General features: G+C 34.0%; 2 protein-coding genes across 5 annotated transcripts in view; one reads left to right on the forward strand and one right to left on the reverse strand.

The window, feature by feature from the left end:
* The window catches only part of Mrpl52 (mitochondrial ribosomal protein L52), a 105018-nt gene that overhangs the window by 57748 nt on the left and 29759 nt on the right, over window positions 1-17511 (reverse strand). The gene's annotated exons all lie outside the window — the stretch shown is intronic.
* LOC139989233 (uncharacterized) lies at window positions 455-12290 on the forward strand. Of its 4 annotated transcripts, none has more exons than XM_072007395.1 (11): window positions 455-810; window positions 1882-2033; window positions 2101-2259; window positions 2830-3242; window positions 3322-3799; window positions 3883-4223; window positions 4288-4496; window positions 4582-4867; window positions 4948-5087; window positions 5212-5361; window positions 6506-12290. In XM_072007395.1, exons 2-11 carry the CDS (start codon window positions 1911-1913, stop codon window positions 9622-9624), a joined length of 5418 nt encoding a protein of 1805 aa, XP_071863496.1. In that variant the 5' UTR covers window positions 455-810; window positions 1882-1910; the 3' UTR covers window positions 9625-12290. The 4 variants fall into 4 exon arrangements, with proteins under 4 accessions (XP_071863496.1, XP_071863499.1, XP_071863497.1 ...); XM_072007398.1 differs by having other exon boundaries at window positions 4291-4496; XM_072007396.1 differs by lacking the exon at window positions 455-810 and adding an exon at window positions 827-975.

The following is a 17511-nucleotide window of genomic DNA, read 5'->3' on the forward strand; positions in this document are numbered from 1 at the left end:
AATAAAACGTGGTAAAGATGATAATTTCATTTTATAATATTAAGATATTTTAGCAGCATAACATTTCAGGTTGTACAATACAAACTTGCGCAGTGCTACCACTATAATAATAAATAAAATTATTTACGTTTTACATTAATGTATATTTTATTTATTTGTTAGAATAGTTCTTTTAATTTTTTCAACATTCTTAAGTTAATCTTTATAACTTATATTTTTTCTTGCATTCTAGAATTGAGAAAGATGTCATGAAAAATTCTGTTATTTATAATCAATGTAGAGCCATGTAGTTTTAGTTTAAATAGTTTTTCCATTAAAACAAAAGATATGATTAACACGCAATCATCCATTTACATATACATTTACCGTTAACAATACAGATGAAATGAAATTTGAACATCGATTACGCCATCTAGATGTATTTTAGATACGAGTATTAGAGTTCGCTTTTCTCTTATTCTCCCCTCCTTTCCATCCATTTCCTTATCTGAATCAGCTGATTATTGTTTTCGTATTTTCAACGAATCTGCCCGTTACAGTAGTTATGATACGTGATACCTTTTAACGAACGTCTTTCCGGGAGAACTCGTCGGCGCGTCAAAACGGAGAGCGGATCAGACGATCTCTTACAATAAGGAACACCATCGACGCGCTTGAATATTTCGAACAAAAAGATTAACGTTTCGCGGGCGGGGTGACATCACTATCGTTTTCTGGTTGTGTTGTGTCAGTCACTTACAGAATGACGCAGTAGAAGGTCGTCTCAGAGATGGCGAGCTTCCCAGTATGAAAATACAATTTTATGGCGAGGTAAATCGGAGATTCTATTTTCTGTTAATTCAAAAACGATCGAAGCGGAAAAAATTTGCTCGTAAGACAAATAATAACGATGGTCGGGAAAGGAGAGATAGCTTTGTTGTGAGAAACTGCTTTCTACCCCTTTGTTCGACGAAATGTCAGGGTCGTTATTTTAATGTCAGTGTTCATTTATTTTATTCAAATTTAATATATTCGTATTATTGCAACAGAGATCATGAAAGTTTTCGTTTCATCGTCTTTTGACATTTGTGTTTCTTTTTTACTAATCGTCCCTGAGCGTACACGACGAACAGCTGTAGTTGGATTGTGTAATATTCTTTAATAAGTAAAATAGATTCTCCCACTACTTTTCTGTTACTCATTTTTATATTATCAAATATACAGATATAATATTTCGTAAATTTCCTTATACAAATAATAACAATATCTTTGATTAATTATTTATTTCGTCGTTTCGCTTAATTTTTATCTGTTATATCTCATATTATTATTAATAGAAATGTGTGTTGCATATATTTGATATTTATGCAAATAAATTATGAATATGTAATGTATACAGATTATTAATCTATATTTTTTGCACATTACTATACTTTTTAATTTAAATACCTGTTTCAGGTTTATATAATGTAATATTTTGGTGTTTAAATTTACAAGTTTTTCTGTTTCATATTAACACAATGTACGTAATGTATCATAAATTTAAATTATGTTTCTTCAGAGATATTTATAATTGAAATATGACCTTGTTATATAGCGATTTTTGTTAACTTTAAATAAATTTTTAATGAGAAGATTTAACAACACAAAATATCGAGTTTATTGAGATTACAGTTTATTTATTGTTTGTGGAAATTATTAAAAATTGTTTGATCATTATATTTTTATAATAATAAATATAATAAAAATAAATGTACAATATTGTTTCCATATATTCATCCATAATGATATTAATATAATTTTCTTTTCTTCATGACTTATTAAATATTATAAATGATTATGTTATTATTGTTTAATGCAGTAATATATAGTTAATATTACTTTATATGTATTTATTGTTAGGTAAAAATATTCAGTTTGGGAAAGAAAAAATGTCTGCAGACTCTCCAAGGCGTGGTGTGCATAAAGGAGTACAAGTTGTATCACCTCAGCCAATAGTTGATCGTTCAATTATAGATAGTGTTGCAGGAATAATTAATGATATTGTTCCACAGGTTGGTACATTAAAATATTCTGTTGATGATCTTTTATTAAGATACATATTATATTGTTTAAATATAGGCTTATACTGGCACACCAAATTCTGAGAACAAAGAGTCTATATCATGGGCAAGGTTTGAATATGCAGACATTAATGATCCTACCCTGTATCCAGACTACAATGAAGGCTCTAATACACCACCTTTATTATTGGTACTTGGCTATACAACTGGAGTTCAGGTTTGATCTTGTTCACTTGTTCTTTAAGTATTTACATTACTTGTGCAAAAGATTGCGTGTTAAAATAATTTTTTGCAATGTCTTTGGTGTTCTTTAAAAGTTATATGCAATTTAGACAGTCTTAAAGTAGGAAATATTCTTCAAAGAACATATATGAATATGTATCAATTGAAATATGATTTAAGTTAAGTGTACATATTAGATACTGAGCATGAGGGGTCTTTATAGATTTATCAAGTTTCTAATTATAGAACACTGTTCTTGTGTAGTAGCTTTAAAACTGTGTCTGTGTTTATGAATGACTTGAATCTTATTTTATCTAGGAGGCATAATATGTAAACAAGCACATTCATTATCAAAATATCAAGGTACATGTAGTTTGCAGAGATAATAATATGATATTTGAAGTTTGATCATATAAAAGAATTCATATATTTAAGTTGAGCATTTATGCTTTAAACTTTGTTTAGAAAACTCATAATTATTATAGAATATAATGTTGTATCTTATATTATAATGTTGTTTTAAAAGTGATATTGTAAAGTCAAAGTAACAAGTTATTTAATATAGGTATGGTTGATAGCAGCAACCGGAGAAGGAACTGAAGTGTTATCATGGCGACAAGGTGTCGTTCGTACTCTGAGAATTTTACCAAATCCAAAGACTGATGATGAACATGTTGATTTGTTTGAATTGAAACGGCCAATGGTAGCAATATGTGATTCAGCTGGACCTGGACCACAATTTTGCAACATTAGTTTCATTTCATTAAAAACTGGGGAACAAGCTAAAAGCATAAAATTTAAAAATCCTGTTTGTGACATTTTGGTAAATAAACGATCCATAGTAGTAACATTTTTAGAAAAGATCGCGGTGTTCGATGCTCGAACATTGGAAGATGTATTAACAGTTACTACTTGCTATGCCAGTCCTGGTCCAAATCCAAATCCTGTTACTTTAGGCACAAGATGGCTTGCTTACAGGTAAAAATCCCCATGATTATAAAATCTTAGCAGTTATTTAAAGTAAATTACGTTTTGTTATAATAGAAAATATTTTTAGCGAAAAAAAGTTACTACCAGCAAAAAGAAGTAGCGGTGGTTGCGAAAGTGAAGGAGTTCAAAGTTATACAGCAACTGTTCTATATGCAGCAAAATCTTTAGGGAAAGGATTGCGTGGTTTGGGGGAAACAGTTGCATCTAGTTTAACTGGCAATTCAGTATCACCAGTAGTCATTAATAATACCAGCAGTGACGTAACCCAACCAGGAGTGATTACGATATTAGATCTCCAAGCAGCAAAAGAGGAGAAAGAATTAGATGATGCGAATATAGAGACTGTCGTTGCTCATTTTACTGCCCATAGTGATGCAATCGTTGCTATGACTTTTGATTTAAGTGGTGCATTGCTAATGACCGCTGACAAAAGGGGGCATGATTTTCATGTATTTAGAATTCAGCCACATCCAGGTGGTCCCACTTTGGCAGCAGTACATCATTTGTATATTCTACATCGTGGAGATACTACTGCGAAAGTGCAGGTACATATCTCTTTAAATCAAATTTTAATGTCTGTGCTTTTAAGACTTTATGTGTTTTAAAGATTCGTGTTTTATTATAATAGGATATGGCTTTCTCGAGTGATACTCGATGGGCTGCGATATCAACTGTGCGGGGCACTACTCATGTGTTTCCTGTTGCACCATATGGTGGACCAGTAGGAATACGAACTCATTCCACACCTCATGTTGTAAATAGGCTTTCAAGATTTCATAGAAGTGCAGGTTTAATGGACGACGGCACCAGATCTCATTCTCCCGTATCTCATACAGAGTTGCCTTTATCGGTGTATCCATATTCTAATCCAAGACTCCCTCCGTATCCTCATCCAACTGTACTACATCCTCTGGCACAGATACGACAACCATCTTCATTAAATCATATAAACAGTCAAGTTCAACAAAGGTAATTATTATTATCTACGGAATTTACTATTATTGAATAAATTTATTTGTTGTATATTATATAGCAGGCCACAGCAACGACAACGATTGCACTCGGACGATAGTGGAACATTACCATTAAAAATATGTGCTTGTTTTGCACCTCCAAGAGCTTGGATGTATGCGCAAAGGGAATCTACTGCAAAAGTTATGAAGAGAGCAGTTGATTCTTTGTTTATTATGGCATGTCACGGAAATATGATACAATATGATTTAGAACCCAAACCAGCTGCAGGTGAATAAAATATTAATTTAGGTCAGGATTAATGTCAATATATATCTATTATAATATGTAAGTACTATTTAATGACACATTTTAGGTATACCAAAAGAAAAAGTATGTGACGATACGATGATAGAATTAGAGGTCGAAGCCAAAGGTCAATGGCCTCTTCTAAGATCTCCGAATTCTTTAGAGATTGTACCACCTTTGCCAACGTCTAGCCCTTTACTAAATGTCAATATTATACCGAAAGACATTCAAGATAGCGATTTAGCGGAGGATCGTTGGTTAAGTCAAGTAGAAATTGTAACACACGCTGGTCCACATAGGCGACTTTGGATGGGACCTCAGTTTGTTTTTAAAACCTATAATGCAACTAGTGGGTTAGTTTTCTAGAGATGTAACATATGTAACATTGTTTTTAAGATTGTAACATCATTACAATAAAATTTTATTAATGTAGAGCTACTGTCAATCTTGTCGAAGCAGAGGCTGTTGAAATTGGAGTAACCGGTGGATCTCGTCCTGCGAGATCAAATCCAGTCAACATGCCGCATGCTGCATCCAGATCATTGGTACCTGTGGTCATTGATGGATCAGGAAGTAAGTTCATATTATTTCTTAAATATTATATTACCATATTTATTTTTGTTGTTAAGATTAAATTTGTATTCAATTCATTTAATATTTGTACTGCACGTTCATGTGGATTCCTTTTATTGTTTAGGCAGTTATGAGCAGTCTCCAAGATTTATGGAAGCGTATGGTGATCCCTTAGATAGTGAAAATGCTGGTGTTGGCGGTGGTGAAAATCAATTGAGAGAAGATTTGGCTGAAGCTATGCTAGAGACATCGATCGCACCACACCGTGCTCCAGGTAAGTAATAATTACATTAATAATTACATAGAACTTGTGATGCTTTGCTTTGAAGTAGAAGATCACGAATCCTGATATATCCCAATTGCCGATATTTCGTAAAATTTCTATACATTGTTGTGATTAGTAAGAAGAACGAAAGCATTCTATATGATTTGGATATTTGGAAACTTATATTTCTGAGTGCCTCAAATACGCGATTTTAATAGATTCTTGAATTTATGGTTCTTACAATCATGAAGATCTTCCTGCTAAATGCAGTAAAGTTAATTCCAACGCGACTAAATTAATTTTATCTGTTTAAATCAGATCATCACTGATTGCAATTACGTCTTGATTGAAAAAATTGTAAAATGCAAAATATAGATCATGTTTTACTTTATTCTAGAATCTTGTAATTTGAATTTGTGGGAGTATTTGATAATTTTTCCAAGCAAATATTTTTAAATATGGATACGATATTCGTGTTTTCTGCATTTGGTGACGGATGATTCTTAGATTGTAAGTTTGTATGGATACAGAACTGGCCAGAGGCAGGTATCTCCGTCCTCCCCCCCCCTCCCCTTTATCGATGCTACATTTAATCACTAACAACGATACATTTTATCAACGTCTACCCTTTAAGTCGAGGTAAACAGTTGCGAATGGCTGCGGGCAGTCGCAGTTACTAATCCTATAAGAATCTTTTCCTTTTTGAAGTACCAATGAACACGAAAGAAATTACATAGGTTGAAAGCAACTGTTCTAACTTGTTCTCTTTACAATGTATCATTCGATCTCGACACGTATATTGTGACGTGAAGTTTGTGTTTTTGTGGTGTGCAGTGTGACGACTCGGATCGAGTATATATATCAGCTTTACATTAGAAGTCAAGATTAATTACTCTTTTATTTTCTCTCTTTCTCTCTTTATCTTTCACGTACCCCGTTCTCGTAACTCTGTATTTCCTTACGATGCAACATTTGAATTAGTATTCGATGATGTCACTTAAAATCTCTCTCCATTGCCGAACCGTATCGAGAACAATAATACCTCATTATACCTCAGGCGATGTATCTCATAAAAAAGGCCAAACAGAAAAACAAACAAGAGAGATATTGTGACTCGATATTGATACCTGCCAACGGCTTTTTCTGTTACTAGGGAGGCGATCGGTATTTGAGAGGGTGGGTCAACCGGTAACTAAAGTCGTCAACCCTCTGGGCACCGTGATTACTGTATCGGCCGATGAGGAGGACATTAACTCCAGTCAGGAGTTCGATTTCGCGAAGGAGAGCCACGTGCCGGAACCACCTAGGAGCGTGTGCGCCGAAGAAGGTCCGGCTTCTCTCGGCGATTTCGAGCCGGAGAGTCAAACTCTGCGCGATCTCACCGAGATCTGCGCGGAAATGCACTCAGCTGGCGAGCCTGCGATCGACAGCGTGCCGGATGAGAACATCTGCGAGGTGAAGGAAAGAAAAGCGTTGTGCGTCGAGATCGCTTCAATTACGAACCCTGGGAACTCTACTATTGACTTCGAGAAAGAAGAAGCCTTCCGCGATGTACCGACCAGCTTGAGTCTGTGCGTAGAACAGGGTGAAATCCCCAGCAGTCCTATGACCCAGGCAAAGGAAGCTGCTTGGTGCAAGAAAGTTGATAAAAGGGAAGACAGAGGGACTCACGAGAGGAATGTATCCGAGGCACAATACGTAGTCAACTATGACGAGGGTAATGTAGTTTTGATGGAAAATAAGGCTGCTCATGAAAAAAAGAATACATCGGTGCATTGTAAAACTGAGAGTAAAAAAACTTGCGAGTTTGAAAAGGTTGTGAAGAAGTCGGAGAAGATTGGGTTGTCTGTATCCTCTAGTAAACAAACCGGGACTAAGAAGTATATCCTAAAAGAACACGGAGATAGTATCATTATCGAAGACATTACTTGCGACGATTCTAAGAATAATTGCAGCCAGAAGGAAGGATGCGGAAAAAGCGTGATCGAAGATACGGACAGTAAAATTTCTGAAAGTAAAAGCGGAGAGTATTCGAAAGAAACTGTAATTGGGAAATGTAAAAACAAATCAAAGTCTTCCACGGCTCAGAATTACAAAGAAAAAGTTGAATTTCTTGTGGAAAATAAAAGCAATTCGTTGAAGCAGGTAGAACCGATCATAGAAATGGATGTTGTAATCGAAGAAACCGGTAAGAAGGAAGATTTCAAGCCGACTATAAGTGCGGATGTATTAACTAAAGAAACTGATAAATATAAATCATCGACATCGGACTCGAACGACGATTTCAGTTCCAGTGAATATCACATCGTCGATACACCTTGTTGCAACAAACATGGTACTTCGATTCAGTCCGACGAAGACATTGAACATATCCAAAGCTCCGAGATCATTCAATTACAGCAGGCTGAATGCATCGACAGCGATAAATGCGTGGACGTGATAAGTTGCGCAGGTTCTTCACCTATTATGCAGAGGAAGAACAGCAAGAATACGATATCTGATGACGATATAGAGTACATACATGCTTCTGAACTAGTAGAAACATCTGACAAAATTTGCAAGGAAGATTCGAAGTTTGAAATTAGTAAAGCTAGCGATAGTGAATCGGCCACGACAAGGAGCAAACCTTCGTCGTCTGACGACGATATGGAACACATATACCATTCGGACGTCTATGATGTACCATCTGAAAGATCTAAGGATGCGTGTGAAAGAAGCACGAGGAGATCTCAGGAGATTACAGCAGAATCAGCGTTGGCATCTAAGAATGCTAAGAAGACAAAGGATATCGTGGTGATCGAAAGCGACACATCGGATGCTGATGTGACTGTAATCTTTAAACCGGTTGATAGTTGGAAGAATAAGAATACAGAGAGAAAAGAGGAACTGGAAGAATCTGATAACACAAAAGATATCCCGGCTACTGAAAATGTTAGTCCACTAAGAAAAACTAAGGTTCGTTCCGCTAAAACATCTCCTTCAAACGTCGCATCCAAACGATCGCAAGCAGGAATTGAGATAATCGACATCGACGCGATGCAGAAAGCTGAGATGAAAGTACTAATCGATACTACATCCGTTTCTGAATGTAAGATCCTCGCTGGACCCGAGGTCTGTGGGACTCGTGCGAAGAAGTATCGAAAGAGTAAGAAAGCCACCAACGAAAGCAACGTACAAATTTCCGAAGCTTCCACCGAGCCTGTAAAACCTGTCGAAGATATTTCAAAGGAATCAAGTTCGCAAGAACCGTTACCTGAATTGTTTACCTGGAGCGCTGTAGTAAAGAAGAAAAATGGTTCTCCCGTGGCTGAGTCAGAAACGCGAAGAGAAGATAAAGTCGAGGATAAGCTGAAAACCGAATCGTTCAATCCTATCGAAGTCTCGTCGTGCACGCCTATCTTGGAGAAAATAGAGTCTTTGAAGAAGAAGATACACGAGTCTTCGTTGAGAAAGAATTTAGACAAAAAGAGTTCGAGTTCTCAGATGGTAGACAAAGTTCGAGAGGGTAACTTGGAATTATATCCCGAAGAGGAAATTTCCTGGAGCTCCATCGTCAAAAAGAAAAACACTTTCTCTGCTGAGAATGAGACAAAGAAGGAATCTGACCTCGATCCAATAGCGGAAGATGCGAGCAATGAAGAAAGGAAAATTTGTCGAGAAGAGGAATCTTTGACTGATCCATCCTCAACGATGGTGGATCAATTGAAAGAAACTGTTAAGGAAACAACCGTGGAAGAACCATTTGTACATGCAACGGAAGGATCTGGGAGTTTCATCGTTAAGAAAAAACCTGTTTCCACCACAGAAAGCGAGTCTACGAGAAAGAAAATTGGCGAACAGAAAATTCACAAAAAGCTGGATCTACCGACCAATTTGTCGGAAACTAAAAATGAGCACGAAACAAATTCATCTACAAGTGAAAGCATCTCATCCGAGAAAGTTTCCAAATTAGAAGCTGTAAGCGAGATCGATGAAAAAGATCCAAACGATTCAAACAAGTGGGACGTCGGTGGACCGTTGGTAGGTGCAACGTTTAGGAAAGAAGATTCCTCGGAACCTGAAAGAGATACCGAGCCAGAGAAGAGGAGCGATTCGGAGCAAGAGATCGTGCCTGAACGTTCGACTTCTTCGGACGAGTTGAATCCAAACGTGGTCACGAACGTCGAAGGAGAGTATTCGGGTCGTGAGACAGCTGAGAGAAGCGCGACGAACACCTCAGTTTGTGCCACGTCCAAGAAAGGCAATAGGTCAAAGAAAAAAAAACGCAGATGAGTAGAGGATTGCATGGATGTACCTAGGGCCAGCCTTGCCCTTTATATACTCCTGATGCAAGTAACTGGGGTTGATTAGCAGGAGTATAGACCGGGAACAATTCGCGTTTCCGATTTTCATTCTAATCAAGTTAGCATGGTCGTTTTATCGAAGAACAATTATCTTAGGAAGCACGTGTTATATAATCACTTTTCACGAGTGGAGCAAGCTGTAGCTCCGTTTTCATGGAACGACAAGTGTCTGGCATCTTGTCAGATTTGATATTTTTGAAAATATTTTCTAAAAAAAAAAAAAGAGAAAAGAGGAATTATCGAACAAATAGAAATAGCAGTAGTACATATATTTTGATTTAGTAACCGCGTTAGAAAAGAATCAACATGAAAGAACGTTCTAGAGGCACTCGATGAAATTTCCTATGATAATAACAAGGGCAAGGCTGTAATCATTGGATTTACGTCCGCTAATATTCAATTCGAATTTGTGGAACAAATAAACAATTGGAAATAATACAGACACACATACGAGATACACACTTAACACTCAGCCAACCGCGCGCGCCGCAGCGAGGTATACGTTTCCATCGCGCTCGGACAAGCCAACCTATGCGCTGTCCATCGCGCATTTTTCTACGTATCGAGGATTAATATTCACTACTTAAAAAACAAAGAAGTCTAAAAGTTATTTAAACGATTAACTATATTTCGCGGTAATGATTTTATTTATTTCACATATTGTTTATACAAAATCTCAAATTAAAAGTATATGTTAAAATTATACAAAAATATAGGTAAAATTAAAAACATTAAAGGTAACACGAGTTGAGCGTGAAATTAAAAATTTATAATGCACTTTAATATTTTTTTGCAGTGTAGTATGGTTTGATTATAACTTTATTTATTTATAATTGATACTAGTTATACTTGTTAATTAATTTTAACACCACTAAATTGGTATATTTTATTATATATTGTACTTTATAAAAGCAGAAAAAGTGGTGCAATTAATTGGGAACAATTCCAGGTAAACAATAACTGATAATAACAACATCAACAAAAAAGAAAAGGAAACACGATGCTAAGGTCAAAAAGGGAGATCTCTCCGTTCGGTCACGTAACGATGTTACTCACAGAGGAGAGATATTCCTATTCGGTTGGCTAAATGTTAAAATAAGAAACAAAAACTTCTATATACAAAGTATATCATATGGGACCGACTTTAAGAGTGGACAGAAGGCATAAAAACAATGAGCAAGGTTCATATCAACATATGTTTTATTTGACCTTGTTTCAAATTTATAGCCGTTTTTCATTTTAAGTCCACAACTACCTATCTTCATAGAAGATGGTCCATACTCAATGGCCACCCTCGATTTGTATTATTCGACATACACGTGGAATTTTTGAAAAATTACGAAATTCTTTGACACTACGAAGGTAGTCATTTCATTGAACAGTTGCGGATTATTGAAACGTTAAAGTGGCTATAAATTCGAAAGAAAACCAGGTCGGATTTATGTCCATATGTGAACTTTTTTCATTGTTTTTGTGACCCCTGTTCACTTCTGCAGTAGGTTCCACATATTGTGATGCACCCTGTATATATAAATATATATATACATACACATAGATATCTAAAGGAAAATCAAAAAGAGAAAAAATGAGAAAAAAAAAAAAAAATGAAACACATATAGCGATTTCTGTTCCGACTGCCTTACATCGACGTCGAGTCGAACGAGAATGCGTTGTACGTTGTCCGTGTGGTGCATACGAGAAGTGTTCTAGCTTTTTATTACCATCGATGAAATTCAGATGAAATGGACAAATCGATTCGCAGCTATTCACCGATAATTTAAGCACTTTAAATACTTCTTTAATACGGCGACTGCCTTGCGTTTCGATTCGTACTGTTAAAGGATTTTCACGTTATTAGTTCCAAGAATCTTTATTTATAAATGATATGAAACTTTCTGGAGAAAGAGAATAGAAAAGATTAAAATTTTACTACCTTTTATCGGCGATATAACGAACAAATTTCTTTAATCTGACATGGTTTTTATGTAATAAGTATGTGCAGCCCTAACACAAAGAATGTACAGTAGTATTGTTATGAATATATTATGTGCGATATACGAAACTTTTTAAAATTTCATTATCATTGTAGTGATACCGGTGTCGTGATTGCTTTTATAAAATTTGAAAACCAAATCAATCCAAAACTATATATAAAAGTAACAAGACATTTCTTACGAACATAACACTTAGTAAAAAATTACTATACAGCATGAATCATGGTTTTAAACATACAGTTAGTCTAAAGATAGTTTCACTAATTATTGCGTCTTGTTAATAACCGCAATAGTCGTGTCTCATTACAATGTTAATAAAATTTCAAAATGTTTTTTTATAAAACATACAATATATTCACAAAATGTTTCCATAAGTGTTCAAATATTATTGTGAGCTACTGTAGTTACAAGGACGGAAAAGTGGAAATTCTCATTCTAAAATTGAATTTTAAAATTGAATTTAATTGCATTCATACGATAATGAATATAAATTCATAATCATCAGTGTATTGCGTATAAAAATTGACTAAACGTTGTCATTTCCTATTTTGCTATCAAAAATCTATTATTTAGGAAAAATAAAGAGGAAAAGAGAAAAAGATATTGAGAACTAATAGCACGAGCAAGTTGTATACATATGAGCGGTTCAGAAGAAGCCGCATTGATCAACTCTGTAAATTGAAAAATATAGAAAAGTGATGTTATAAACACTGTTTCTTAGATTTGCCTTAAGGTTTACTATTATTTGTGTCATCTTCTTGTGATAAATGAATTTAAGAATTGAACATTAATCATGAATTTATGTAGTGAAATTATATAAATTAACAAAAAGTGGAATTCGATCAGTGTGGCTTTTCACAGATTCATTACAATACACGTTTCGGTTTAGCACAAAGCTACTCGCATCCGCCTCCATACAAAAATATGTCCGATCGAAATCGTCGCGCTCGTCTCTATTTTTTATATCCACCGTCGAGACATGCTTTCCATGAAAGCCATCCGTAATATATTTTCACGGATCCAGAGGAAATTTGTTCGAACCGATTAATCGCGTTTAACGAATGAAAACTTCCCTTTGGCTGTTCCGAGTTCTCCGGGAATTTTAACGATTTGTTTATGCAACAGCCCTGTATATTGCGAAGTGAGATATCTATTTCTAATATAGTAAAAGATCGAGTTTCGCTAAGTGGTGTTCAGACTTGGATAAAATTAACTGAAAAATCGTTGTTCTTCGTTTTTGTCGATTATTATATCGACAATCGTATATCCGAACGAGGAAATGGTCTTTGGTTGATATTCGTGGAAACTTTTTTTTCTGAATGAAAGAAATTCGTTGATAACGCGTAGTTTAGAATATCTACGGTATCGGTAGAATGAAACGTATAAAATAAGTGTTATATAAAGTATACCTAAATTGTATTACATTGCGTTATACATATATGCGTATCTACGTATAATGTAAATCTAACGTAAATCTATTTTGCAAAAATATTTGTTTTTGAATCCAAAGGATTTTAGTTGATTTGTAATACAAATCGTGCGAAACAAGTGAACATTCACTGCATATTTTATTGTGAAAATTATCGATGGTATAAATCCATAATTCATATAATGATTGGATGTTTGTCGTGTAATATCGATGTGCGTAAAGTACGAGCGTAATAATTCTTGCATCGTATACGAACAAGAATTTGTCGTGTAATATCGATGTGCGTAAAGTACGAGAGTAATAATTCTTGCATTGTATACGAGCAAGGGTTTGTCATGTAATATCGATGTGCGTAAAGTACGAACGTAATAATTCTTGCATTGTATACGAGCAAGAGTTTGAAAAGGGAAACGGGATTCTGTATGTATGTCATATCGATCCAGAATCTCAGTTCCAGTATGCTAGATAATCTTTTCATTTGTCGTACCTGGTTACGTACGCACGTTCTTGGTTCTCCTCAAAAGCTTTCGAATTTATAATATTTAATATCTTAATAGTTTCCGTTCACTAAGGACGCAACAGATAAACTCATCCCATTGATTCAATTCTCCAGATTACTACGTTTATCGTGTGATAGATATCAGTGGCTTCAGAAACTTTTCGAAATTGTAAATACTCGAGGTTCTTGCTATAATCTCTTACCTCGATATTTTTTCGATACAATTTCTGCGTAGGTGTTAGATCACACGAACAACAAAATAGCATATATATATTTTTGACACGTTTCATCACAGATAACTACCCTCCTTAAACCCGTAACCGCGAATTAGGTGTTGCTAGGTAACCTTGGAAAAAAAGGAGAAAGAATTCCTGAAGAGCCAAAGATGGGTTGTAATCGATTAGTTGCATAAGCGGAAACGTTAGTAGTGTGGGGACTATAGTTTTATTTTCAGCACTTTAATAATCCAAATGACATGTAATTTCGTGAATAATAGCTTATGCCGCAGAATTGTTCGTTTAGTTTTACGGAGAAGATGTTAGTATCGCGGATCCTTAGTGAAAATAGGTATCTTAGAACAATTTTAACAAATACACAATAGCACTGTACAGTTGTATTACGCGAATCGAGAAATGTCGTTATTATTTCTATCTTCTATTTAATACTTTCACGGAGAAGAGGTTCTCATTTCATATAAGGTATTTTGTAGTTGGTGGTATAATCGGCAAAGGGTTGATTCTACACGAAGAAGGGACTTTGTTTCCGAGAAAATTGACTTAAAATATTTGCCTGGTATATCTGGGTTAACCTTCGCTTGATTTTTATCTATGGAGCAATATTAAATTCATTGTGTATTCCGAAGAAATTAAAAGTATCATACAATCAAAATATATGATTGTTTTAGAGTTCGAGCAAAATTTTAGTCTATCTTCTTGGCTTATTTTTTCACGCAGAATTACCGCTTTCTGATTGTACCAACGATCAAAGAAAATCGGGAAGTTTTTGACTAAGATCTTCGACTCTATTACTTAGTCCAATTCTTTTCTGTACGTTTCCCTGTTTTTTTTTTTTTTTTTTTTACAAGTAATCATGTTCTATTTATATGTTTTCTTTCAGAGAGTTTGGCCAAAATCTCTGATATCTCTTCTTTCTTCCTTCCTTTTGTGTTCTTTTGCCTTTTGTTGAACATTTTGATCACCGATCGGTTGAAACCACTCTCGTGTTTAATAGAGAATCATGTGTCGAGCAACAAATCGATTGTTCGTTTATATAGATATAAATATATATAAATATATATATAACTTCTAACTCGTTAGAGTTTGTTGCTAGTACAAATGGAAAACGTTGAGATCTTTTCGGTGGAACGAACAAGGTCTCTTTTCGAGGATTTAGCCGTGAGATTTAGTACAAAGCTTCTAATCATCACTTTCGTCCTCGTAAATGCTGTGATTATGTTTCGTGATTCACTGTATCTATTCGCTGCTACGTCGAGGGAAACATCTCATCATATTTTCCCCCTTTCTTTTTTTTTTTTTTTTTCATAAAGAAACAACGAACAAAAATCGAAAAGTAGATGCAATGCTTTTAACGAAGATATCGTTCTTCAAGCTTATTTTTATTAGAATTTTAACGACGATTTCTTCAATTCCTTTACCAAAGGAAGAAGTATTTATTAATTCGAGTTGGGGCAATCATTAGCAGTAACTTACTTAGAGTAATTATTTATCACGTGTACGCTATTCTTGGTGCGATGAGTTGTTTTTGTTAACATTTTCCTTGCTTCGTTCTTTTTTTATATTTTTTCCAATTCGTGTGGTCTTGAAGGAAAGCAAGAATCGAAGGAGTAAATAAAATTTTGTACGATGAGATTGACCAGTAGTTAGTTTTGCAGAAACATCTGCTATGATGCTGTTTGTTTTGTTTTTTTTAGATTTAAATTAATCGTATCCTCTATTATTACGTATTGTCGAGGTTATAAATATAAGTACATTACAATTTTAATAATTACATTACAATTGAAGGTGATAGAGAGCACGTTGATATATTTACAAAATTTACAAAAAAATTAACCTTGGTATGTAACTCTAACTGAAAGTTACAAGAGACAGCAATAAAAATCTATTTATAGCTCATTATTTACATTCAAGGGCACAATAATATTGCTTTTTTTTTTATTTTTTTTTTTTTGCTTTACTAAATTCTATTTCCTTCGGTGTTCAGGTAACGGGTATACAAAAGAAAGATGTAGAGTTTTCCTAGAAGTGAGAATTACTTCAACATATATTACTTTTTACTGTTTGTTTTTTATTCATTTATGTTACTAAATGCAGTAATTATAGACATATAATAAAATCGTGAGTTTCTCTTAAATTTATGATCTTCACTTACAAAATCATAACGTTGACTGCCAATAACAAAAGTGGTATTAAAAAAAATAAAAATTAGTTTTTAATAAGGGGATTGTACTAATCAGCATTGATACATCATACTACTCTTTGTTTCTGATATTCTTGACTCATATTCATACATTAATTTAAAAGTCAATCATACTTATCATGAGAGTGCTACTGTTTTGTTATATGTATAGTGTTTGAGGTCTTTTTTAAAGTACAATCTTTTGAGTGTGAGTAGGTTTCCTTCATTTAATTTATGTGATGTTTTTTGTTACATTTTTAACTTTTTATGCTAACACTCATTTTTGTGGAATAATCTTGTGGATATGTGCATTCTAGTATTTTCTTCTTAATCAATATATTTATAGAATTATCGCGATTCTATAGAAATATAATGTATAAAAAAAATACTAATCTTATAATGAAGTATTAAATATCAAAATATAAATATTACATCTGTCTCAAGTGAAAATCTGTAAAGTTTAGGGTAACTTATAAATCATCTTTTTATCAAGATATAGTAATAACATGATGATTTCTGCCATAGGTATATATAATTATAAAAAATTAATTTTAATAAGATCATTCTATTATTCTGTGAATAATATAAAAATAAATAATCTTGGCTGATATTAGAAAGAATTTTGTCTTTAAACGCGTTTTATGTGTTCAATATAAATTACTCAGTGAATATATAATATAATTTACTAACTTGGTGATAGATTTTTATTGTATATCGAAAGTAGAATATTTTTCGTTTTATTTGTTTTCATATTTATTGAAGAAAATATCTGTAGTTTGAATGTTTCGTTTTGCATTTCTTTATAGCGACTAATACAGTAAACATAGCTGGTTGCTAGTTATGAAATAACTAATATTAAAATTTATTTTTTAATCAAAAGTCAACCTAATGTCTATTAGGAATATTTTAGTAATATATAAATTCATGCGACGCACGTGATAATATTTCAAAAGTTGTTTTATTAGTAATTTAAATTTCTAGGTACGTAGTTCGTAATTGAACCTTTTAAAATAATCAAAGGCGAGCCATAAATGTCATTTTTCTCATAAAACGAGAACAATGATTCTGTATTATGAAGTATTAGATGGATTTACTGTTCGATAACTAAAAGAGTTTGTGCTTCTCTCGACGTAGCAAATGCAGTGTCATCGAGGGCATTCGTTGGTATTAAAAAACGCAGAGATTTCAATGATGGTGCATACCACCAGAATACTTTTATTTTGTATTATAGAGGTTTCGTTAGAATGCAAAGTTACACGTATAATTCAAGCGAAAGCATATTCGTCCCTTTATCGAATAAACTTAGGTACCAATTGTCTGCAAATCCTTGAATCCTCTATCCCTCCTTCGATTTCCGCAAAAATCGTTCGTAACGGACGAAAAAATACGAAACTATTTGAGTGAATGCATCGAATTTATTATAAATACTCACAACTTGATGCGAAAAAGAAAAAACCGACGAATTATACACATAGTATC

This window comes from Bombus fervidus, chromosome 7 (genome assembly GCF_041682495.2).
Source record: "Bombus fervidus isolate BK054 chromosome 7, iyBomFerv1, whole genome shotgun sequence".
NCBI lineage: Eukaryota > Metazoa > Arthropoda > Insecta > Hymenoptera > Apidae > Bombus > Bombus fervidus.

Bases quoted from the DNA above. Each gene is read 5' to 3' on its own strand.
- LOC139989233 (XM_072007395.1), top strand. From the start codon at position 1,911: ATGTCTGCAGACTCTCCAAGGCGTGGTGTGCATAAAGGAGTACAAGTT. The intron at 3,800-3,882 runs GTACATATCTCT...TTATTATAATAG, and splicing joins ATACTACTGCGAAAGTGCAG to GATATGGCTTTCTCGAGTGA. The intron at 5,088-5,211 runs GTAAGTTCATAT...TTTATTGTTTAG, and splicing joins GGTCATTGATGGATCAGGAA to GCAGTTATGAGCAGTCTCCA.